Source organism: Columba livia, chromosome Z (assembly GCF_036013475.1).
Source record: "Columba livia isolate bColLiv1 breed racing homer chromosome Z, bColLiv1.pat.W.v2, whole genome shotgun sequence".
Taxonomy (NCBI): Eukaryota; Metazoa; Chordata; class Aves; order Columbiformes; family Columbidae; genus Columba; species Columba livia.
In genome coordinates, this window is record NC_088642.1 from 12,398,805 (window position 1) to 12,422,624 (window position 23,820).

Genomic DNA, 23,820 nt, shown 5'->3' on the forward strand with positions numbered 1-23,820 from the left:
CAGGAAGATTTAAGAGCTAGTGGAAACTCCTGATGTAATCAAGAAGTTAAATCTTTCCTGATAACTTGCAAAAAAATCTTCCGAGTGTTGTGAGTATTTGTGTGTATGTTGTCACAGTTACCATAGAAACAGAAGCATCTGTTCTGGAGATATTCTTGTGTACTAGGCAAATACATTTGTTCTTAATCCCCTTCCCTCCCGATTTCCTCAAAAAACAGAGCAGAAAAGCAGGTCAAGTCCCATTCTTACCCTGAGAGGGAGTGACGGGAGGCTCTCATCCTTCAGGAATTAACAAGAATAGAACGAAAATAGTGTATCTGACTTTTTTCAAAGAAGATCCTGAAGGAGAGGCTGACTGTTTCAATGGAACACAGTTTGGTTTTTGTTTTTCTTAAGTCTTCTGAAAAGCACAGACTTTAAGACCCTAATAAACCAGAGGGATCTGGGGGGTGGGGGGGCAGCCTTAGGTCTTCCTTGTAATAGGAGAGGGATAAATTTACTTCTGCATGATATCAAATAAGTGTCTGCTTTATTTCTGCTGTATCCTCTTTTGATTTAGAAAAAACAAGTCAATATTGGGTTTTTGTTTTTTTTTAATTTTAAGTAAACAACACAAAACCCTTTCCTAGTAGGGCATTCATACAATACCCTGGTGGTGTGTAATGCCGTGGTGACAGACTGATGCAGAGGACCAAATTAATTAAATTTTCAGCTGTAGGAGTCACTTTCTACTGTTGCTTACCCTGACAGGAGGGACCTCCACATCTAGTAGCTGATAGTTTCCCGTTATTTCTCCTAAAATACAGCTTCCTCAACATAAAATACAATGCAACTAACTAGAAGTTGCCAGTGGTTAAGTAAACTGGCTTTAAGTTTCTGTGTTTCACGTATTTCAGTCTTCTAAATTACTGATTTATTGTCAGACATCATGGTGATCCACAGCTGCTCCTACAGTCCATGGGGAGCTGGGGTTCTCAGTACCAGTGAAGACCAGATCTGAGGCTTCAGATTGGCACCCATAGCATGAGGTGAAATACTCTGGTTCCTTGGGAGCTCCTCTATGTATACAGGTGCTAAAAGTACGTTTTCTAGATGTGTATGTTCAAGTATAAATAGTTTAGCCAAAGGAATGAAGTACATTGTTTCATCTTGATAAGTAATCTCTAGCTTCTCAGTGTCTAGGAGGAACAGCTTTTAGTATTAAAAAAAAAAAAAGCAAGATACCTGAATAGGCAATTTTTTTAAAAAGATCATAAACACAATTCTAATTTGTAGTTTACTTAGGTTAATTTAAGCAATACATGAACATCACAGTTAGGAGAAATCTTTCTAATGTTGGTATCTGTTTATTTACTGATACTTTGCTGACTGTGCTTCCCTCTAATTCCACCTAAGCTTATGAGTAGTACTGAATACTTTAAGGTTAATCCCAATTAGATGTGATTGGCACTGGCATTAAGTGTTCATGCCTGTAAACACGTCTTCTCAGTTACTGAAGGTTGCAGCTCATTAGTTTCTGTAACAGGATTTTCTGTTGTGGTAATAAACCAGATCATTTTAATTAGCAAAAGTTAATGAATTTAAACTGTAGTTAACTGTTTCTAAAGAACTCTCAGTTACTTCCAAAAAACCCAACCTGAATGAAATACGCGATATATTTGTGACTGAACAATTAAGGGCAGAGTAAAGCAGTGGAAAAAAAAAGATAATCTGATAAAACCCTTCTCCATTTTCAGGTTATTGAAGGGAATAAACTACTACTTAGAATCTGGCACTTATTTCCAATCAAGAAAATTCAAGGGGACAATGAAAGTAAGTCATAGCTAAACATAGCTTTTTGCTATTCAGTTTATTAATACCTATGTGAGAGTGTCTGCTTAGGTGAATCTGATTTGAGGCTTTGATGTGTGCTTTAATTCCCATTACTTCAGCTGAATGTCTACCAGGCAGTGTATTTGCATTTTTGAGACTATGTATGTGATTTATTTTAAACTACATGTAGTAATTTAGAGTGACTGACTACTCATTTTCCTTATCACAATTTGAGAAATGCCACTCTTGATTAAATAGACATCAATTAAGGTTATGCTGCTGATGCTACGATTTTCCTAGCAGGGATAAAGCATAAATTTTACTGTTAAGGTGTGTCTCCAGTGTCAATTGAAACCGAATTCTGAAATAATCTTATGGAAGGAGAGGAGAAGGAGGTTATGGGAGGTACTAAAGGTACTAAAGGTTTTAAAGACACCATTCAGAGGTGAAGGGACTGTCCCTCTGGCCATCCAGAGCCAACATCTCTCACTGTATGCAGCAGAAGTTGGAGGGTGAACAGTGAATATTTAATCATTGTGAATTCTAGGGCAGTTTAGGGCAGAAATGGTGGTGATTATTATTTTTGGTTCTTAGAGGACCCATTACTTTGGTAATAGTGTATATTAGTGTGTAATAGTGTATTTCCTATTCGCTTGGAAATACAGGTAGGTACTATTGCAACTTAATACTTCTTGGTTTAAGGTATGAAAGGACCAGCTTTCCCCTTTGCTTCTAACGGCAGGAGCTACAAAGAACAAGCAGTGTTATGTTTTTCCTCTGACTCCACCAACTTACCTTTTCTTCAAAAGCAGAAAATGCACACAGGGTGTTGTAGATTTATCAGAGTGAACACAAGGCCATACCCTCATGCTCACCACTTGGCACTTTAGCTTTTCTACCTGCACTATGTCTAAAAAAAAATATACATAGTACTAAACAGATACTAAAAGTAAAAGGATTATTGTTGTTTGTTTTTTCCGTTTCTTGTATCTTTAAAACAGATTCATTTAAATGTTCATTGCACAAATCAAATTCCAAGTCTTTTCATAGTGTACAGTGAAAAGAACAGGCAGTACCAATTCAAAAACATTTTTGAGAAGTGTCTGAATGATTTATCTTCAAAAGAATTAGAAATTGTTGAACTTGCAGTTTTACATGTCAAATTTCAGGGTATTTTATTAGCCAAGGCCTAGTCATGAGTGAGCTACTGGGGTTGGAGCTGCTCACCAGCCTCCATGAAGCACCAGTGATTTCCCTTTTAAAATGTCCTATTTTAGACAGCACCATGGCTAATTTGGAGGACATTTGCTCTCACAGATGATGATTCAGCTTCACACTGTCTGAACATTTGCCTCTTTCAATTACTGCTTGGGTGTTCAAAGTGCACATTGGAACCGGCCCTGGAGGCACGCAGTTACTGACAGAGCAAATGGAACAAGCACTGTAACGGTGCATCTCAAATCACCTGTTTTCTTCTGCTGTGGGTGCACTTCAAGTGCCTGCTGTCAGTTGCACTTTGTCCTTTAATCTTGGTGTGGTGCACTAAAATGTAAAATTTCTGCATATGTTGTCTGCTCTTAGGCAGTGTGATGCCCCTCAGAATGTAATTGCTGCAATATGTAGGCTTTGCTTTCTATCAAGTAACTTGTGCCATGTTGTTTTTAACTCTCTTCCCACAAAATGATTTTTTTGTTTGTGAAAACAAAATGAGATAAGCAATGTACATTTCAGTAAACCAAGCTTATTTTTAGCTTAAAAAAAATAACATAAATATAATAATAGAGACAGGTACGAATGAAGCCAAAACCATTTTATTTTTGCAAAAGGAAAGTGTTGTGGTTGAACTGGACTAACCACTGTTTTACTCAGAATTCTGCATGATGAACTGAAACTGTACATGAAAATTTGTTTTCAGACAGTTACTCAAAATGCCTTAGGATAATGCACTAACATAGTGAATCTGCATCTGTAACAGTGAACTTTATCACAGAGAATCGATCTGACTTGATCAGAAAGTGAATTTTGTGATAGAATTTGTATTAAAAGCAGAGGGGACAGTGTGCAGAGAGAAACACAGAGAGAAGGCAGGCACGTCAAGAAGAGGCCTCCTGTGCTGTACCAACAAACTGAACCTGGAAACAAGCAGGTATTTGCAGATTTCTGAAGGAGAAGAGATTGGGGAAAAAGAACTTGTTGCAGAAGGAAAGTTGCCTTTGAAAAGCAATGATGCCACAGCGAATTGCAGCGGGACAATGCAAGTGTATTAGCTGTATTACAGCTGTGTAAGTGTAGTGGAGGCCTGTGGAATGAGGTGAAACAGGAACAGTCTGCTTACCGCCTTCTGTGTCCTTCTCTCTTCTCCAGCTCCTCAGCTGGCCTAATAAATGCAATTTTGAATCCAGCAGCTTGCTTGCTGCAATGAGAGTCAGTGGTGTTTTTCCTTCTGCCTTTGAACAGAAGATTCTGCAGCCTTCTCATTACGGTGGCTCTGGCATTTCTCAGGCTATTCACTAAACTGGTTCAGTTCACAAACCTGTTAGAGATTTGTGTGTGGTGTTCTGCATAGAATCTTGTTGAATTAGTTTCTGTTAGTGAGCTGGTAAAATGCACTGAACAAAGGGGAACCTGCTTGAACACTACAGCACAAGCTAAGCAGCAGTGTTGCGTGAAGTCTGATGCTGGCCAGGAGCAGACATTCTCTTTGCAGGGGATCAAATTCATCTTTTAGGTTTATTGAACTGTATGATCAAACTTGTATTTCAAATCTGTGTATAAAACAGCCCTGTTGTCTCTTCAGTGTGTGCAGATTTAGAAGAACATACATTGTATTGCATGGAAAAACACATCCAGGAAATCAGTATTGTTTTAAATCTGCTGTACCACAAGGTGGAATGACAGGTGGTTGAGACCTGTGTTTTGACTGCTTCTGTTAAATCCCATCAATAAAAACCTGGACAATACTCCCTATTTATCTAAAACAATCAATTCAACCTATTGTTAAAGTAACTTTACCTTGACCTTTGGTGTTCCCTGGCTAATTTTCTGGTGTTAAGTGATGATAATTTTGTTTTTTAAACTGTTCTAGAAATATGCAAACTGAGTATTAAACATATCCTGGTGTCATCCAGATCTGCCTAGAACAGAAGGAATGGGGAAATGAATCTCCAGTGTAATTAATGCAGCATTAGATTGAAGATTCATTTAGTTCACAGTGATGATAATATAGACTTTGCAATATAGATTAAGTTTTACGTTATTGTGAACACTCTTGCTGACAGGACTCCAGGCTTTCGGTAGACTGTACCTGAGGAAGATGCAGCAGAGCAGAGCCAGCCAACAGCAGGTAGCAGCCATTAGATTTATTCTTTTTTTAAGGAAAATAACAACCTGGCAGCCTGTAACCTCTGGGCGGCAGCACTGAACAATTTTGCATGAAAGGGACTGTACTTTCCCCAAGGAGACCCACTTCTTCCTCACGAGGTGTTGTGGTCCCCCATCACAGCAGGACGTGCTGTCGCAACCTGTGTGTGATTGCCTGAATTTTCCTGAATTTCTGGAACTTTTTTTTTTTTTTTTTCTGTTTGCTTATCCAAATGAAATATTTGGATGTTAAAGTATTTGGAAGTCAGACCAGTCTGACCCTCAAGCATTGGCTGAAGGAGACTTGAGGAATATGGAGTCCCTTTGATGTCAGTATCGATCCATCTTATGCCAGGGCTTGATCACAAAGACTTGATCACTTCAGAGCCCAGCCTTGATGTTACGGGTGGACTATGGCATTCATCTGCAGCCCAAGGCTTTGCCTCCATATGTAGTTTCTGGTAATATAAAAAAACCTGTCCTATTGAGCAAGGCTCTTCTTATATGGATATTGAGAAGTTCCTTTGAAAACAGACATTTTCAGTGACGGTGCTACCTGTTTTTGGTCATGCAGAGCTATGTCAGCTCGGCAGCCAGAGCAGGTTCTGCCTCTCTTTGCCAGCTGGCAGCCCAAGTGCTTCCCAGGCATCTCCTGTGCCAGAACCAGTGGAGGGAATAGTGCTGCATGGGTATGTGGTGGCCTGAAGAACAGTTACTACTGGAAGTGAAAGACTGACTGTTAAGTATGGCACTTTTTCACCTGGTTATTAGCAAGGAGGAAATGCTTTTGCTTATAAATGGAGCAAATCTGCTTCAGAAGTTAGAATGACAGTGCGGAGTCATTTTGTAGGGTAGAATTAGCCTCTGACAAGTTTTATTTAAAAAGCTTGATAATCTCTACCTCAGAAGCTACCTGCAGAATGCTTTAATTTTTCTCAGCATATTTCCATTAAATTACCTAAGTACATAAAAAGCTAGTACCTCCGACCTTTCCCTTTTTCAACACAAGATAAGGAGCTGGATTACAGTCAAATGCCATGTAATTTCTCTACTACTGAATAAAGAAGTTAATAAAGGTTTCGTAAATAGCGGATAAGCATGAATCAAATATTTTTACATAACATAAAAACAGAACATGCTAAACAGTTGAAGCTATTTTTTAAGCAAGGAAACCATTTTTCCTTCCTAGCCTTGCAGATAGTAATTATTTTTCTCCTAAAACATTGAAGTATACCTAGTTTATAATCCCCAAAATTATGCGTATTTAAAGACAGAATTTTGCGCTTTACCTTAGAAGCCTGGGAATAGCACCAGATGCCTGTTAATCTGTGGCTGTACTGTAGCGACCCCTTTAAGTGCTATCTTTCTGAATGAGGAAAGCAAACAGCTGCTAAATTGCATTGAAAAAGCGATGTTCTTCTAAGACAAGGATTTGTGTAAGCATATATTCTAATTGGAATTCTTTCCACTGCCTCATGTAGGGACAGGCTCTTTAAATTTCTACCAAGCCCACTCTTATTTTTTTTTCTCCTTTTTATTTTTTTTCTTTTCTCTATAGTTCCTAGGCCTGAAATGAATAGAAGAAACAACACCTAGTTGTCCTATAATGAAGCCAGGCCATCCACATAAACTGACTGGTTTTTGTCTACCAAAGACAACATATTTGCTAAGTCTGTAGTGAAACATAATTAGAGAATATACTTCACTTCTCCCTCTGGGGCTCATTAATATCAGCAATCAGTTAAAAAAAGAAGTCCTCAGCACGATCACATTCAGAGAAGTTTAATTTCTCAGTGGCTTGAGAATCCTCCACCCTGTTTCCCCAATAACTTAGCTATGCCAAATTAATACCTCATAAAACAAGCCATATCTACTTTAGCTTTATTACTATTGCCCATCTTTGCTGTATGCAGGCACATTTTCCCTTGATGTGGTTATTTTGAAATCTTTTGATTGTCAAAGCCCTGTGGCAATCAAGTAACCAAGATAACCAAGGCTCTTCTGCGTTAGTTTTGGGTATCATCATATGAGCTTCCTTCCTCTTAGCTGGCTAGAGGTCCTCCAGCCTCACACAGGCTCTCATGGGAGGAGACAACCTTGTGGGAGGACCTTGCTAGTATCCATCCACAGAAAAGGCTGGTACTGTCAGACCTCTGGGCATTCAGAACGTCTGGCTGGTATAGTGGTATGTCGACTTTGTGCATACTCTTTCCTGTTGAAATGCACAGACTTAAGCTTGTCACCCCTAAAATAAGATTAGTTAAACTACGAGGCAGAAAGCTTCATAAGGTAATCCAGGAAGTAAAATGATGAGTCTTTGATTGAAACAAATAAACAACCACAACCACCACCAACAACCAAACAAAAAAAAAACCAACTTTCAGTTCGCTGAAAAATGCCTTACTCCACTAGGGACCTATTTAACTGCTGAATGCAGCAGAGCACGTGAGCCAGGGAGTACAAAGCAGAAAAACAGCAGCTTTTTGTAGCTTTCTGCTTATTTTTCATGAGGCAGTTGCCAGAGGTCTGTCTTCCAGACTGCATGCTGCTACCATGGATCCTGAGTCAGCTCTAGCACTTGTCAAGAGCTAGGTCAAGAAACAACCAAGGATCCCCAAAACTGTCACATTTGTGTGTTGAGTCAGAGCACAGAAGAATCAAAAAGGTACCAAAGCTGCCATCAGCAAGATGGTTGGACTGGACAGCAGAGGGATGAGGGGCAAAGTGCACTGAGAAAGACAGTGAGGCAGCTGCTGAGCTGAGCTGCGTGAGGTATGATGGCCTTGGTGTTCACAGTACCCAGATGGGACCTGGTGGTACTGGTTACAATGTCTTCTTCTCCTCATCCGTATTGGGAAGTGTTTTGGCCCATGGCCATTACCCTGCAGGGTTCTCTAAGTAAGAGTCTTGCCTTTCTGTGGCAGCACGGTGCCAGGGACTGACTCTGGAGTCTTCCCGGTCTAAATCATTCATCCAAAGATTGCTTGGGCCAGGGGAGAGTGAGTGTTTGGTCAGGGTGTATTCAGAGCTCTTTATTGAAGAGGGGACTGTGACCCTCAGGTTTTCCCCCAGCTGAGTGCTACAAACACCAAGCTGTATAATCTTTCTCTGTCACTGGTGGGTTGTTATTGTTACTTGGTGCAAAGTGGAACAACTTCAGTTAGAGGGGTGGGAGAGACGCACTCCAAGCTGTATTTGAATGGTTAGAGCAGAACTATGGGACTTGTGCATTAAAGTCTCGTTGGAGAGATAAGAAAGCACTTGCTGAGAGCATTCAATTCTGACTCCTGGTTAATAGAAACAGTCCTTTTCCTCCTGCTCATGTTTTGGGTGGAAAGTCTTATATGTCTGGAAGAACATCTACTTCAGTGGGTCCTGCATGTCAGGGAAATGGGGTGGAAAATGAGGCCGGTGGTTTGTGTCAAGTCGGAGGCTATGAGGAAGTCCAGCCTCAGCAGAGGAAATGCTCAGGCTCTGGATTTCTCCAGGTGGCAAGAAGCTGCTGATCTTGCCAGGCAAGCCTGAGCATCTGCATCCCATCTGTGTGGTACACGCAAGCACTGTTTCCTCCAGACAAGGAAATTAATTTAGGGTGCCACATAACTTGAAAAGTTGAGTAATCACCGACGTTTAAGTCCTTTAAATGAATCTAACCCAAGCTGCATGTTGAAAATAACACACAATTGTGCTTTTGCATGCTTGTAACCTGCCACCTCACCTCACTGCAGTGGGGGCCTAACAGAGAGGCTTCCTGCGGCTTCAGAAAGCTCCTCATCCTGTTGTTGCTGTGCAGAAGGGCCATGCAAATTCAAACCATCCCTAGAGCCAAAGTAAAGCAGCTATTCTTCTCAGTGAGTGCCAGGATTGCGCCTGCTGCTTTGTGTGCAGTCCTGAACAGCAAACATCTATCACATTCAACTCCCAGGGCTCAGCTGTGCCTTAAAGACATGGTTTAGCTTTTAACAGAGCTGATCAGCACACAATGTGCTGACTGTCATTCCTAAAGAACAAAATGACAGATGGGCTTATGATACGTTTGTCTGGAGGTAGAGAATGAGAAGAGCAACTTGGTTACTAATTATCTTCTCACCATTGAAAGGACAAATGTCCCTGTGCTTGACACAATTTGCATGGACATGGCAAAATTAATGAACTTTATCACCCTCAGCTGTCCAAAGAGTAAGCTTCACACTATTGTCTCCAGTGTGGCTCTGAGATTTGAATGCAGCCATTTGCATTCTGCAGGGCAGCACAGACAACATGAGAGTTCAATAATTTTAATATGCATCCCTGCCATCAGGCTTTCTTGCAGCAAGAATGCTGCTGACTATCAGCCATGGGTCATATGAGTGATGGTTACCATTGGTTCTTTTTGTTACCACTTAAAAAATTCTATCTGTATCTGCGTATCAATAAAAGAACCTTTCTTTCAGATACGTTATTCAGGTCAGTATTTCTAAACTGGTATGACTGTTGCTGATATGCCGTGAAACTGATCCTGCAACTCTGATTCCCTTTAATTGTTGTTGTTATTTGTTACATAGGTTTTGGGGTTGAATTTCTGATGTGTGAGAAATTGCATCCAGCTGTGCAGGAAGGCTTAATAATCCAAGGAATTAAGGTACTCATGGTGTGGGCTGCAGTGTCAGAATTGCGTCCTCAGTGACTGTGTGTACCGGAAAAGTATCCTAACTTTAAATTATATTTAAAATTGGTTACAGATAAATGCTGATAAGATCCTTTGTATAAAAAGTCTTTAGGAGATATTATCCGTTACATGTTTCATTTGATTTTTTTAAATGCTGCTCTAACATTTATATCCTGTGATATGCCTGTTATTATTCTAACTATCCAATAAGTAGATACATTAAATGCTGCAAAAGAAATTTAGTTTATCACTTAATCCTATATCTAACAAAGGTTTTGGTTTGGAAATGTTTTCAAAATTGATCAGTGACATTTATCAACTCAGCCTCCAGACTTATTCCCTTGTTCTTGGCATAATGAAAGATGATAATGGAGGTGTGTGTGGGGGAAATACTAAAAGCAGTGTGTTGCTTGCCTAGGTATGAAAACAGGAATAATTTTCAGGGCTGCATTTGGAAAATAAAAATAGAACTGTGAAGCATAGCTATCTGACAGTGGAAAGAGAAGCTGAAAGCTTAAGGAGTATAGATTCTGCTAATATTAAGGTAAATGCTCTGGGCTGTTTTCCTGTTTTTGAAAGCTGGTGGAAAAACAATTTCAGCAATGCAGTCAATATATTGAGTATTCTATTTGTTTAATTTTTGAGACTGCACTGACAGCAGCAAGGTGGCTGACCCTTAATGGCAGCAATTTGTTTTCCTTTTGTTTGATTATTGTGGGTCTAATCAGTAGCAGGGGCTTACATTTTCATGTGGGTCTAATTCAGAGTTGCTGGGTGGTTAATCTCAAGAGTGTCATTCAGTTGAGGAGTGCTTAAGTGCTGTTTACGGCCAAAAAAAAGCCAAGAAAAATAATCTGTTGTTCTATGTTGTAACCTAAGCCTTAAAAAAAAAACAAAAAAAAAAAACAAAAAAAAACCTAAAACAAAAACAACAAAAAAAAATCCCCTTTAAAACAGATCTCACCATCTACTTTTGTTACTTTTGGCCTTCTCAGTTTATCTTCAGTCAGCCTGGCTGATCTGTTTCTCTTCATCATTCATCTCCTCTGTTCCCTCACAACATCCAAGCCACAAATCATATCAGTGGTGTGACAAATGGTGTGTTACATGTTCTCCACAGCATTCGGACAATTTCTTTATGGCTCTCCGTGTAAACTCCACCTTTCCCCTTTCTTTCTTGAGAGCTGTGTACTCGTAGGCCTTCAGCTTGCTGTAATAATCTGAGAATTTGTTGTAGAGAATGGAGATGGGCATGCCATTCAGGATTATTCCAAACGCGATACAGAGGAAAGCAAACAGGCGGCCAAGGTGAGTTTCTGGACACATGTCTCCGTATCCCACTGTGGAGATGCTGACCTACAGGCAAACCAACATTCAGCTTATTAGAAGAAGCGTACAAACAGGTATGCTCAGGGATCAGGGACAATTTTAAAGCTAGCATTTTTGTACTTTGAATCATAAATCTGAAGTATCCTCTGCTGCCTTCTTTTCTGTACTGTCCATCGTATGCAAAAATCCCCAATTAAAAAACTCTCCCTCTCATGCAGTAAAGAAAGGCAGCAGAGCAGTTTGATGACATTCAGGAGGATTTTTAAAAGCTCTGTCCTGCAGAGGGAATTTGCAAACAATTTCTGCACCAGCCTGTGCAGAAGGTGCATTTGCCCGGCTGCGAAGAGTGGATAGAGCTGGCTCCCCGAGTGCGCAAATCCAGATAACCGCAGCCCTGCGCCCTCATCGTGTTACTCGGAACAGATGTTCTGTGTTTAAATCCAGTGTGCTTATAAAACTCAGTATTTTGAGACTTATTCTGTGGGTTGTATTTTCAGTATTACCTTTGTTTATCATATATATTTTATGAAACAATGAAAAACACATGAAAAGCTTCAGCTAATTTGAAATATATTTTTATAGTGTTTACACTAGAGGAAGAAGTGAGCCAGGACACTGAAGTTTCTAGATAAAATCCCCTTTAATAGTTACATACCTACAAGGAGCTCTGGAAAAAACAAAGATCTTTCTCTGTTGCCTGGAAAATTTTGGTCACAGTGTATGCTTGCAACATATATATATATATAGGGCTAAATTGTTTGATCTTCTTGTTGAGCTATATGTCAGAGGTTACAAAAGTAAGATGTATGCGTGCTTTCAGTAGGGAATATTCCTGTTTGTTTTAGCTGACAGGTACCCAGGTGGGAAATTTTTACTGAATTCTCATTTGAAGAAGACTTTGGGAGGGTTTTTTTTTGTTTGGTTTTGGTTTTTATTTGTTTCTTTTTTTTTGTTTGTTGTTTTTTTAAGTATATCCACTTTATATGAATCTGTATATCTTACCATCATATTGTCTACATTGTTTCATAGACTTTTTTCTTCTCAACCATGACCATTTTATGTTTTTAGCCTGTGGACGTATGAAGGAATTGTGTTTTATATGTACCTGGTACTATACCAAATACTGCAATAGCTTCTTTGTAAAATTTAGTTTCAAAAATTCATGGATGTTTGCTTATGTGGATGATATATATGAATGATGTACTGCCAAATAATCAGAACACAACAACTTTATTTATTTACTTCCACTGCAAAATTCTTGATTGTTTAAAATTTTTACATTTAGTAAATACAATGTATTTTTCTCTGGCAGGTAAAACTTGCATGTTTCTGCCATCTGGCACCCTGTAGTCTGTGCAAAGGATCTTTTTCAGCCAATTCATTTTTAATTTTTTTTTTTAACAGTGTCTCGACACACCCTGTGTATCTGTGAAACAGATACAGAAATCACAGGCAGTAGGACTTTCACTGTAATGTCCCTGTGGCTTTAGCACTGAGATAAGTCTTAGGAAGGTCACAGTGTGCAGCCTGCCATCCACTAACATGCTATATAAAATGTTATTTCAAATGAAGAAAGCATTAGGGTATATGAGACAGCACTGGGTAAGCACATTTGTAGGATGCACCTGGTGCTTCCTGTGGAATAAAAAGGATTAGTCACTTGGTTTAATGGAAATTAAGTCACTGGATTTGAATGATAATACAGGATAAATATCTCCAAAAATAAATACTGAGATGAAGGCAAGATGTTTATCTCTACCAGCCAGGACAAAACCATTATCCTGTGATAAGGTTCTGTTCCACTGGCATAGTCTTCTACATCACCTGTGACAGTTCGGGATGGATACTTGTCCTCCTGTGTGTGTGAGGCAGTGAACACTGTTGGATTTTAATGAAATTAATAAAATCTTAATTTTCACTCTCAAAGAATGAATAGGCTTTAAAAGGAGTTTTATGTCTTGGAATTGCAAAGTTCATGCTATAGTCATAGTCCTATAGGTTTATTAGAAGTATCTAAATGATTATCTTACTCCTTTCCTGTCCATTTACATGGGCTTCCTTCCCCAGTGAAGTGACTGGGACATAGCCAGCCCCATAGCCTGGCCCAGGGGTCAGAAGTGCTCCCGGGGCGCTGCCATAAACATGGATTATAGAGGCCAGCATCAGCTGCTGCAAAATCACATGGATGTGATGACAGACTAGAAGAAGCCATAGAGTTATGGACAGTCAAGATACAGGCCCTTTGCCTTCTCTCAGCACCTGCACTGTCTACCTGCCCCATGTTTTGATCCAGGCTGCTATATATCCATACATCTTCTGCAGCATAAGAGAGTTGTTGTTTTCCAGCTCTGAGATACCATAGGCAGCAGCACAGGCTGGGATCAACTTTCCCCTCTCCCCAGTGTCCTTCATGAAACCACCCCCCTCCTTGCCAAAAGATTGCTGTAAAAATGATGATTTTGAAACTGTCATACTTGGGCATTAAGATTATCTGTTAAGCATTTACTATACTTAGAGCCTGCATCTCCTTCTCCATTGTCTGCTAGTCTTGATAAACCCAGAAGTGTTTTGTTTGCTTTTGTGGCTCAGCTTGAAGGATGTAACTATCGTTTTGATCTCACAACAGTTTGAGAAGTATTGGTTGGCCTTCTGTAAATGAATGTATGTCTGTCCTTGGGTGTTAAATGCAATCCAAGCCTGGAGCTGAACTGCTTCCTGAGTCCTTGAGAGGGGCATTTCGAGTTTAGGATGCTGTAACAGTGCTACCAGAACAGTGCTAGAGCCAGGAGGCACTTAAACAAGGTGGAGGACTTAAAAATCTCACAGCTCTGTGTTCCTGTCTACATCTTCATGCCCCTGAAAGATGTAAACCAAACAGCCCAGAAAATGCTGCCTCAATTAACACCCCTCCACATAACACGGTATAATACAGGTCAGTGATAGTTCAGACCTCTCAACGAGATGTGTCTAAATACCTTAGAGCACTAACCCAGTGACAGTTTCTAGAAACGAGGTCATTCTGTCTTCATTTCTGAAGCTTGTCAGCTGAAATTCAGCCAGTTATCCTCACTCCAAGTGCTTGGGATGGGACTAAAATCACACTCTTTCTGGCAGAGGTTGCAAAAAAAGATTCAAGGTGACATTAACCAGCTCTCAGTACTGACTGATACGGGATTCAAACCAGTGACCTAGATGTAGAAGGCAGTTTATCCCATTATCAGCCCCTTGAGCCATTCTGTTTCTTTTTGTATTTGTTCCTCTGCAAACCTGGAACCCTATAAATAACCACCGATGTTTTGTGTGTGTGCAGATATGCACCTTAGATGTGCCTCATAAGGAACAGAACACAATCTCTTGTCTGAAACAACTGTTGGTTCCAGTGCATTTTTAACAGCCAGAGATCTGCAACGGCTTCAGCTTTGCAAGTTTCCATGACCAGACTGTAGTTAATAAACTATGATTTATCATCTTGCAGTTGTACGATGGGTCAGAGCAGATCTACAAAAAGGATAAGAATGAAACTCCTCTGTCCACCTCCAGCCACCTAGGCCAATGCAAGCTATTATTATTATTATTATTATTGTTGTTATCATTGTTCCTGTCTCTTTGCTCACTTCTTCTTTAAAAGTGCTAGTAGTGTCTACATTTGGTCAGACAGGAATTTCAACACTGTCTGCCTGATTAAGGCTTCATTTCGGCTTACAACAGAGGTGAATGAGTGCTTATGTGTGTGTGCGTGAGTGAGTGCATATGTCCTGTAAGCTCAGAATTCGGAGCAGATGTTCACTGATCTGAGCCTGCTGTTTTCAAGACTGTCAGTGATTCTAGCAAGGAAGGGGAGGGGAAGAGGGAGAGAGATCTCTGGCTACCCAGAAAGGTGAGATGTGTTTACTTACGGCAGCCCACCACCAAGCATGAGGGATGCTGGTGAAGTTGGTACTGGAGACATCGTGCTCCACGGTGTAGACCATGGCAGAGAAGGCGAAGATGCCCATGGCAATGAAGAGTAAAAGGCAGCCCACCTGCTGGTAGCACTGGCGCAAAGTAAAGCCAAAGGCACGCAGCCCTGTGGAGTGGCGGGCCAGCTTGAGGATGCGGAAGATGCGCATGAGACGCATGATGCGAAGAACTTGTCCTACCTTGCCCACCCGTCCCACCTTCTCGATATCGTGCTCATGCTGAGAGCCCCGACCTCGGGGCTGGTCATCATCAGCAAAGCATTCAAGTAGCAGCTGCAGGTAGAGGGGCAGGATGGCAATGAGGTCTACTGCATTGAGGGCGCTGCTGGCAAAGCGGCGCAGGTCTGGGGTAGAAACCAGGCGCAGCAGGTACTCCAGTGTGAAGAACGCTATGCACAGGGTCTCAATGTGCTCCAAGACAGGCCGGCTCTCCCCACTCTTCCGGTCTACCTGCTGCATCTCCTCCACTGTATTGAGTGCCAGGGCCACCACAGAGATGAGCACAAAGAAGCTGGAGGCCACCGCCATCACTTTGGCAGTGACAGAGGAGAAAGGCTTCTCCATGAGGTTCCAGAGGCGCCAGCGCTGGGGACCATAGTAGCGCATGTGGTGGAAGAGCTGCTCGTTCTCCTGAGCTTCTGCCTGGGAGCGCAGCTCACGCTGGACCTTCAGCTGCTCGCTCAGCTCATCACGGCGCTCCTCAAAGCAGATGCGGCAACAGCGAGGTGTGTATTTGAGCCGCACGCCCCAGTAGCTCAGCTCCTCCAGGAAGCTGCGGGGGCACAGCTCATCCCGCACACGCAGCACCCCTGAGGCATAGAAGTTGTACACGAGCTGGAAGACGGCTGGGTCCCGATCAAAGAAATACTCGTCTACCTGGGCAGCGTAGTCATCACACAGGCCCAGCTGGCAGCGACGGTCAGTGGAGGTAGCCAGGCGGCCCAGGCGAGTCTTGGGATAGATGGCCACTGCCTGGTAGGTGAGGCGATAGCTTTGGCCGCCGACATTGATGTTCAACACGGATGAAGTGTAAGCTTTGGCTGGGCTTCCAGGAGAAAGGGCAGGGGAGCAAGGAATGGATGAGGAGGGCTTGTTTTCTCCCTCTAAAGCGTCTCCGCTTGGCCATTTTCCTTGTTCTTTTTCTTCGTCTTCCTCATCTTCATCATCCACATAATAGTTGTAATTCCCTTCAGGTCCCAGGAGCAGTAGGGGCTGGGAGTTCAATGGAGCAGGAGCAGAAAAGACACTCTGCTTGTCTACACGCATGCCTTCCGTATCCTTCCCCTTGTCGGTCTGCAAGAGGACATTTGGTCCTTGTCTTTCTCTGCCTTTATGTTTTAGGAAAGGAAACTGTCGCTGCATGTTAAACTGCAACATACTATTTTTCCTTACTCTTGTCCCTTCTTTGCATTCACCTGATCAAGGAACTGGCACAGTCCTTTCCAACACTACAAAGGCTGACAATCCTGTTTTCTTCTCTCTTTATCTCAGTAGTATCACGCACAGCAGAGGTTCTGCATTTTTCTCCCTGCCAGCCACCACTCCAGTTGTTGTGAAAGCTCTGTGTGGGATATAGACACATGAAGACTGCTGTTGCCCGTTTTAATCTTGCTGACAGGGAAGATCTGAGTGCTTAGAGAAGGGGATTTAAGGGCTATTATCCTGTTCCAGCCTCATCTCCCTCAGGCTGTGACGTGAATGATTATGGATCCATAAATCTATGAAAAATCAGTAGGGGAAAAAAAAGCCTAAAGTTTTATGATAATAAAAACCGTATGTTTTCCTAATTCAAGTATATATGGATTAAGAAGAATCTCAAAGTTAGAACGTATGAGGGGCAGGTGGGGGGCATGGGGAGAGGGAGAGAGAGAACATTACAGATTTCTTTCATCCACATGAGCCTATCCTGTCTTTGTTTTCCTTAATGAAAATAATGAATAATTGATATGCAGCTAATGGGTAGAAATTCATTACAGTAGCTATTAAAATGTTTTCCAAAGGTGAACAAATAAAAATTGTCCCTTTTTATTCCTGATTAGACCATCTCCATCTGGCTAAGGGCCGAGGAAAGTCACAGTCTGTGCTTGAAGTTCTGGCTGTGCTCTGGGAGTGTAGGTCTCATGCTCCTCTGAACACAGCAGAAAAGAGTGATGAGGGTGTTAAGGGGTTTCCAGAATGCTACTTCACTTCAAGCTCTTCAGTTCAAGAGGGACAGTGAACTGCTGGAGAGAGTCCAGCACAGGGCAACAAAGATGATGAAGGGAGTGAAGCATCTCCCTTATGAGGAAAGGCTGAGGGAGCTGGGTCTCTTTAGCTTGGAGAAGAGGAGACTAAGGGGTTACCTTATGAATGTTTACAAATATATAGAGGGTGAGTGTCACGAGGATGGAGCCAGGCTCTTCACAGTATCACAGTATCACAGTGTGTTTGGGATTGGAAGGGACCTCAAAAGATCATCTAGTCCAATCCCCCTGCTGGAGCAGGAACACCTAGGTGAGGTCGCACAGGAACATGTCCAGGCGGGTTTTGAATGTCTCCAGAGAAGGAGACTCCACAACCTCCCTGGGCAGCCTGTTCCAGTGCTCTTCTCAGTGACAACACAATTCTGAACTCAGACAAGGGGTAATGGGTTCAAACTGTAACACAAGAGATTCCACTTAAATTTGAGAAGAAACTTCTCAGTGAGCGTAACAGACACTGGAACAGGCTGCCCAGGGAGATTGAGGAGTCTCCTTCTCTGGAGACATTCAAAACCCACTTGTACACATTCCTGTGTAATGTCATCTAAGTGTTCCTGCTCCAGCGGGGGGATTGGACTACATGATCTTTTGAAGTCCTTTCTTATCCCTGACATTCTGTGATTCTGTGATTCTTAATGAGCTCCTGAGAAACAGAATAAAGCTGCTCTTATTTCTCTTGCAGGGCACATTTAATATCATAAAGCCGAACTAGGCACCTAGCAGGACAGGAGAGATGTTTTCTCTTTGTTTTGATGGAGCTTTCATCCTCAGCTCTGGTTAAGCTGGCACAAATATCTCCAGTAACACTTGAGCACACTGAAATCCAGGCTTCTTCCCTTTATCACTGGGAGCACCTGTAAAGTGGGGGAGACACACAAAAAGAGGATGGCTCCTTCGATGTGCTCTTAGCCCTTGAGTTATAAGCTTCTTAGCATCAGCTCATTATTCCACATGTACCTAGGCCAGTGCAGGAAGGGACAAGGCACTAGAAAACTCCTGGCTTCGGCAACATGCTCGCTGGTCTGGAAGGCCTCACATCTGCAGACCTGTGGCCTGCTTTCCTCTGGCAGCTCCTGTCCTTTCACACGAGCCACTGTGATGGTGTAACCCAGAGGCCATGAAGCAATATTTTTCCTTTGTTGGCCTCAATCTCCTGTTCTTGTGTCATTAATCTCATTATCTTGCAAACCCCAATACTGTTGTTTCAGTGGCATCCCATGTGAAGCTGTTGCTGTAAAAATCACCCCTTCTTTTCTCCCTTTTTCCTATTCCTTGGTTGTAGCTTTTGTTTACTAGCCTTTGGCAAACAGAAAGACGTTATAGCTGAGCAATTTAAAATAGTTTTGCTCTCAGTCTGCATCCTAATGGGTGCATCACACTGAATAGTTCAACGTTTCTTCAGGTCACACTGTTTAAGGACTGCATTACTGGCAATTCATATTTAGCTGCTTTTGGGAGTGGTTTGCTTCATGAATTTGTCTCCACTGCATGTTTTCTTTTGTGATAAAAAAAAGGAGAGGCCTCTATTAATGGGAATTGTCAGTGCCTTATTACAGATACCAATCTGCTTTGCAGTTTGCTTTGAACATTAAACCATGCCATGGTGAAGTCCTTGGTTATCAACCTTGGTGCAAATTAATGTCTGATATCAAGGCTGTTTCTTTCTCCCAAGCAAAGTAACTCAGAAGTAGGAAGTCAGTTCTGTCATTTGGTGACCAATGACAGAACCTGAGGGAATGGCAGGAAGATGTGCCAGGGGAGGTTCAGGTTGGACATGAGGAAAAGGTTCTTCACCCAGAGGGTGCTGGAGCACTGGAACAGGCTCCCCAGGGAGGTGTCACAGCCCCAAGCCTGACAGTGTTCAAGAAGAGACTGGACAACTCCCTCAGACACATGGTGTGAACTGTGGGGTTGTCATATGCAGGGACAGGAGTTGGACTTGATGATCCTTGTGGGTCCCTTCCAACTCAGGAGATCCTGTGATTCATCCTATGATTCTATGAAGAAACAGTCTGCAATGCTATCATTTTACAGCCAAAAGTTCTTGGATGTTTCTCAGTCAAGATTCAGGCTAGACTATAACTATATTCCACTTGCCAGCCTCCACTGTAGCATTCAATTTTGCTTTTTGTCAGGCTCCCTGGTCTCACTTATGAGAAATATCCGCTATAACTTATTGCTCACTACTCACAAGATCATTTATCATACCACAATGCAGTAGCAGGAGGTTCTACAGGGTGAACTTCATGACTGTCAGATGCCACCACCTCATGTGCTTGGACTAAGATGTTGAACATCACTACTAAGCAGAGCAAGAAAAATCACTAGCTTTGCTTCTGCTTAGAGTAATTGCTTTGACCTAGATATTGTTTGGAATGTAGCTTTCAGGCACCCAGTACTCTACTCAAACCTGCCTCTAACTGACAAAAAAGGTAAAATAAAATTGCTTTATTTATGTTTGTTACTTTGGGGTGACTCTTGGTTCTGAGCTGCTACACTCCCAGCCCAGATAGATCAGGAAATGAAGTTACTAGAATACATTTTTTTCCCCCTTAGCTACCTTACTCAGTGTGCCGCTTATCTTCCTAAGTGTCACTATGTCCTGGTTTTGTTAAGAAAAAAAGATCAATTCCTCTTTTGGTGAATTTTCCTTTCAGCCAAGTTCTTCTTAGTAACTGCACTTTCCTGAACTTGGCTACGTGTTTTGGTAGACATAGCAATGGAGTGCAAGGTCGTGGATAAGAATGCACGTCGCATATTTGCAAGGAGGAGCGAACTGAGCAGGTGAGTAAAACTCACCAATTAAGTATTCCATCCCATCCATGTCATACATCATATAAAGGTGGGAGATCGTGAGGATCTCGCTTTCTTCAACTATGGCCGGCACCTGGAGAAGACCCTGTGCGTGTCAACAGCAAAATGAGGATCAGAGATAACATTGGTCTGTTACTTGATGTGGTCAGTCACCTCACAAATAAGAATGTAGAAGAAGCAGAGATATTTAATGCTTACTTTGTCTCTGCCTTCAACACTGATGGGCTCTGGGGCCCCCAGAACCCTGTGTTGGAAGACCATAACTGGGGGGATGATAAACTTCCACCTGACCCTGAACTTTTTTGAGACTTGCTGCTCCAGTTGGATGCATATAAGTCTATAGGGCCCAATGGCATTCATCCCAGGGTGGCCAGTGTTATCACAGGACCTGTGTCCATCACTTTTTAATGATTCAGGGAGTTTGGAGAGGTCCCCATCAACCAGAAGCTGACAAATGTTTTCCCAGTTTTCAAGAAGCTTAAGAAGGAAGACCCTGATAATCACAGCCCTGTTAGTCTCACTTCAGTGTCTGGTAAAATTAAGGAGAAAGTTACTCTGGGAGTTATCGAAAAACACTTGAGAGACAACTCAGTCATTGGTCATAGCCAGCATACGTTAATGAGGAGAAAGGCCTGCTTAGCCAATTTAATTTCCTTTCATGACAGGGTCACCCACCTCATTGACCAAGGCAATGTGTGTTGGTGATCTGTGTTGTTTTGTTTCGTTTAGCAAAGATACTTTCTTTGACAGTATCATTCTGGACGAAAGGTCCATCACATAGATAGACAAGTCCAAAATACATTAAGCAATGGACTGATGGATTGGGCTCAAAGAGTTTTAGTAAGTGGGATTACATCACACTATTGGCCAGACACTGGTGGGGTTCTCCAGGGCTCAGTTTCAGGGGCAGTGCTCTTTAGTGTTTTTATAAGTGATCTGGATGCAGGAATCAATTGTACATTAAGTATGTTTGCAGATTATACTAAGCTAGGAGGAGCTGTGGACTCCCTTGAGGGAAAAGAGACCTTGCAGAGAGATCTGGCTAGACTGGACAGCTGGGGAATCACCAATCATACGAAATTTAACAAGAACAAGCGCAGTGTTCTCTATCTGGGATGGAGTAGTCCTGGCTATATGTACAAACTGAAGGACAAGAGGCTGAAGAGCAGCACCATAGAAAGAGATCTAGGGATCTGGGTTGATGGCAATTTGAATATGAGTCAACAGTGTGACCTGAGAGTCAAAAGGGCCAGCTGTGTCCTGGGGTGCACCAAACACAATACAACCAGTGGGTTGGGGAGGTGATTGTCCCACTCTATATTGCACTAGTGTGGCCCCACATCAAGTACTGTGTGCAGTTTTGCATACCTTAATATAAGAAGGACATCAAACTATTAAGAGTGTATTCAGAGGATGACCAAGATGGTGAAAGACCTCAAGAGCAAGACTTAGGAAGAGTGGCTGAGGTCACTGAGGTTTGTTCATCTTGGAGAAGGCTGAGTGACCTCATTGCAGCCTACAGATTCCTCAAGGGGGGCAGCAGAGGGGGAGGTGCTGATCTCCTCTCCCTGGTGACACAAGGAGATGGAATGAAGCTGCTTCAGGCAATGTCCATGTTGGACCCAAGGAAAAGGTTCTTCACTGAGAGGGTGGTTGGTCACTGGAACAGACTCCCCAGGGAAGTGGTCACAGCACCAAACCTGTCAGAGTCCAAGGAGCATCTGGATTGTTCTCTTAGTCATGTGATTTACTTTTAGGTAGTCCTGTGTGGGGCAGGGAGTTGAATTCAATGATCCTTATGGATCCCTTCCAATTTGAGATATTCTATGATTCTATGGGTTGAAGAAGAAATGTGAAAACCCAGTGGTAAGTAACAGTGGAGAATACTGTCCAATCAACCAGCCAGTGCTGAGAACAGCATTTTCACAGGAGAAAACTATAATTAAAATGGAAGAAGGTCATTAAAAGATGAATCTTTGCAAGTCTTCATCTTAAGGAGTACTGACTTTTTCCCGATTAGGGGACTGAATAGGGGACTGCAATGCTTTTTCACTGTGCAAATCAGCTTCAGAGTTAGGTATACTTGCTTTGTCTTTGATTAAAAAAAATGGTAACTTTTTAATTAAAAGTACCTTAAAGAATTTATATGTCTCTGTAAGGACTCAGTGGATTAGTTCCTACCTCACTGGAGGAACTGTTCATAGATTAGTAGTGTTTTAAGGTCAGGAAAGGCCTGTAAGATCATCTATACTGACCTACTTGAACGATGACCCTAGAACTTCCCTCAGTAATTCTGCCATTGTGTTAAAAAGTGTGGTTTAAACTATGTTAACAGCTTGGAGACTTGAAATCACAGGTTCAGTTCTCCACAGGGAATTGCACTGAAAAATTACTTCAGGGTTTGTTTCAAAGCGTCCAGCCAGGATCTTTCATTAACCCCCAATGACCTCTCAGGCTATGTTGACAAAGTGGAAAATACTGCTAATGGTGATTAGTAATAACATGGTAATTATTAATGTTCTGTTTATCATAGTTGAGCACTCAAAAAGCATAACAGGGCTGAAGGTAGACTGACTGGCTGCAGTACTTGGTGAAACTGTGAGGGGTGACTTAGGGAACAGAAGAATTAGGATTCTGTTCTCTCTACCTCTTCTTACACCAGTTCTTTACAAAGAGTGATTGCCAAAAAAAACCCACCCTAAAACAACAAAAAACAAAACAACACAAACAAAATTAACAAAAAACAACAAAACAAAAAATAAACAAAACCAGACAAAACACACACACACTAAAGAACCCCAAACAAAACAAATAAAGAAACCTACAACAAAACCTGAGCTAGAGCTTTGTCAAAATACCAGCTTTGCTGAGAGCTGAAACAACCTTTGCCCTACCTTTTGTCTCCACTCATCTCAGTTAGTTAGACTCAAATGTAAGCAGCACTGAGCAAGACGATCCTTCTTGCTCTGTGATTTCAGGCATCTTTGCACCCTACCACACTGGCAGACTTTCTCAGCTCTCATAGTGACACTGCTGAACAAATACTTCCCTGCCTCTTGCTTCCTCTATTTCTGTTGGGGTTTTGTTTGTTTGTTTGTTTTTTTCCACTTGCTAACCCTGCTGCTGCTGCAGCCACACGGAGGGTGCTTAGGAAGGGTGGGCTGAATGGGAAGAGAGGAAGACTGAGGAGCAGACTAATCAGTGCTCTCAAACCGCTCATATATGGTGGAGCCCATGTGCCTGAACAATCCCCCGCCTTCACAAATTGGTGTTGCCTGCACCTACAGGAAAGAGAAGGCAGAGAGAGCACCAGCTCCAGACATAGGCAAGAGGCAAAGGGACAGAATGCAAAACCTGACTGAGGTTAAGTTGGCAGCTTGGTAGCTGAGCAGTTAGGCTGTATCAAGCAGGGTGACAGCAGTGATGTATGTCCAATGGGTGTACCTGGTGGCTGCAGCACCATACCTGAGCCCAGGGACCTAGGACAACCTATGTTATCTACCATCGCTGACTGTGTATCAGTGTGTCCTTGTCAGTATCTTCTTTCCCCCTCTGCTGCTCTGTTCTATTTCTTCCCTCTCCCAGTGAACTTCATCTGATTGTTGTAAATTGCAGGGTTTTTAACAGATAACCCCCCCGCCATGTTTACAGTAGATGG

At 42.1% G+C, this 23,820-nt stretch overlaps 1 protein-coding gene across 1 annotated transcript; it reads right to left on the reverse strand.

Moving 5' to 3' along the window:
• Positions 1–4,161: 4,161 nt before the first annotated feature.
• Positions 4,162–17,713, reverse strand: KCNV2 (potassium voltage-gated channel modifier subfamily V member 2). Its single transcript, XM_005507162.3, has 2 exons — positions 15,046–17,713; positions 4,162–11,176 (listed from the first exon to the last, which is right to left on the reverse strand). Exons 1-2 carry the CDS (start codon positions 16,483–16,485, stop codon positions 10,901–10,903), a joined length of 1,716 nt encoding a protein of 571 aa, XP_005507219.2. The 5' UTR covers positions 16,486–17,713; the 3' UTR covers positions 4,162–10,900.
• Between the last annotated feature and the right edge of the window lie 6,107 nt (positions 17,714–23,820).

Excerpts from the sequence above, each read along its gene's own strand:
- KCNV2 (XM_005507162.3), bottom strand. The coding sequence starts at position 16,485 with ATGTTGCAGTTTAACATGCAGCGACAGTTTCCTTTCCTAAAACATAAA. Across the intron at positions 11,177-15,045 it reads ATGCTTGGTGGTGGGCTGCC|GTCAGCATCTCCACAGTGGG; the intron begins GTAAGTAAACAC and ends GTTTGCCTGTAG.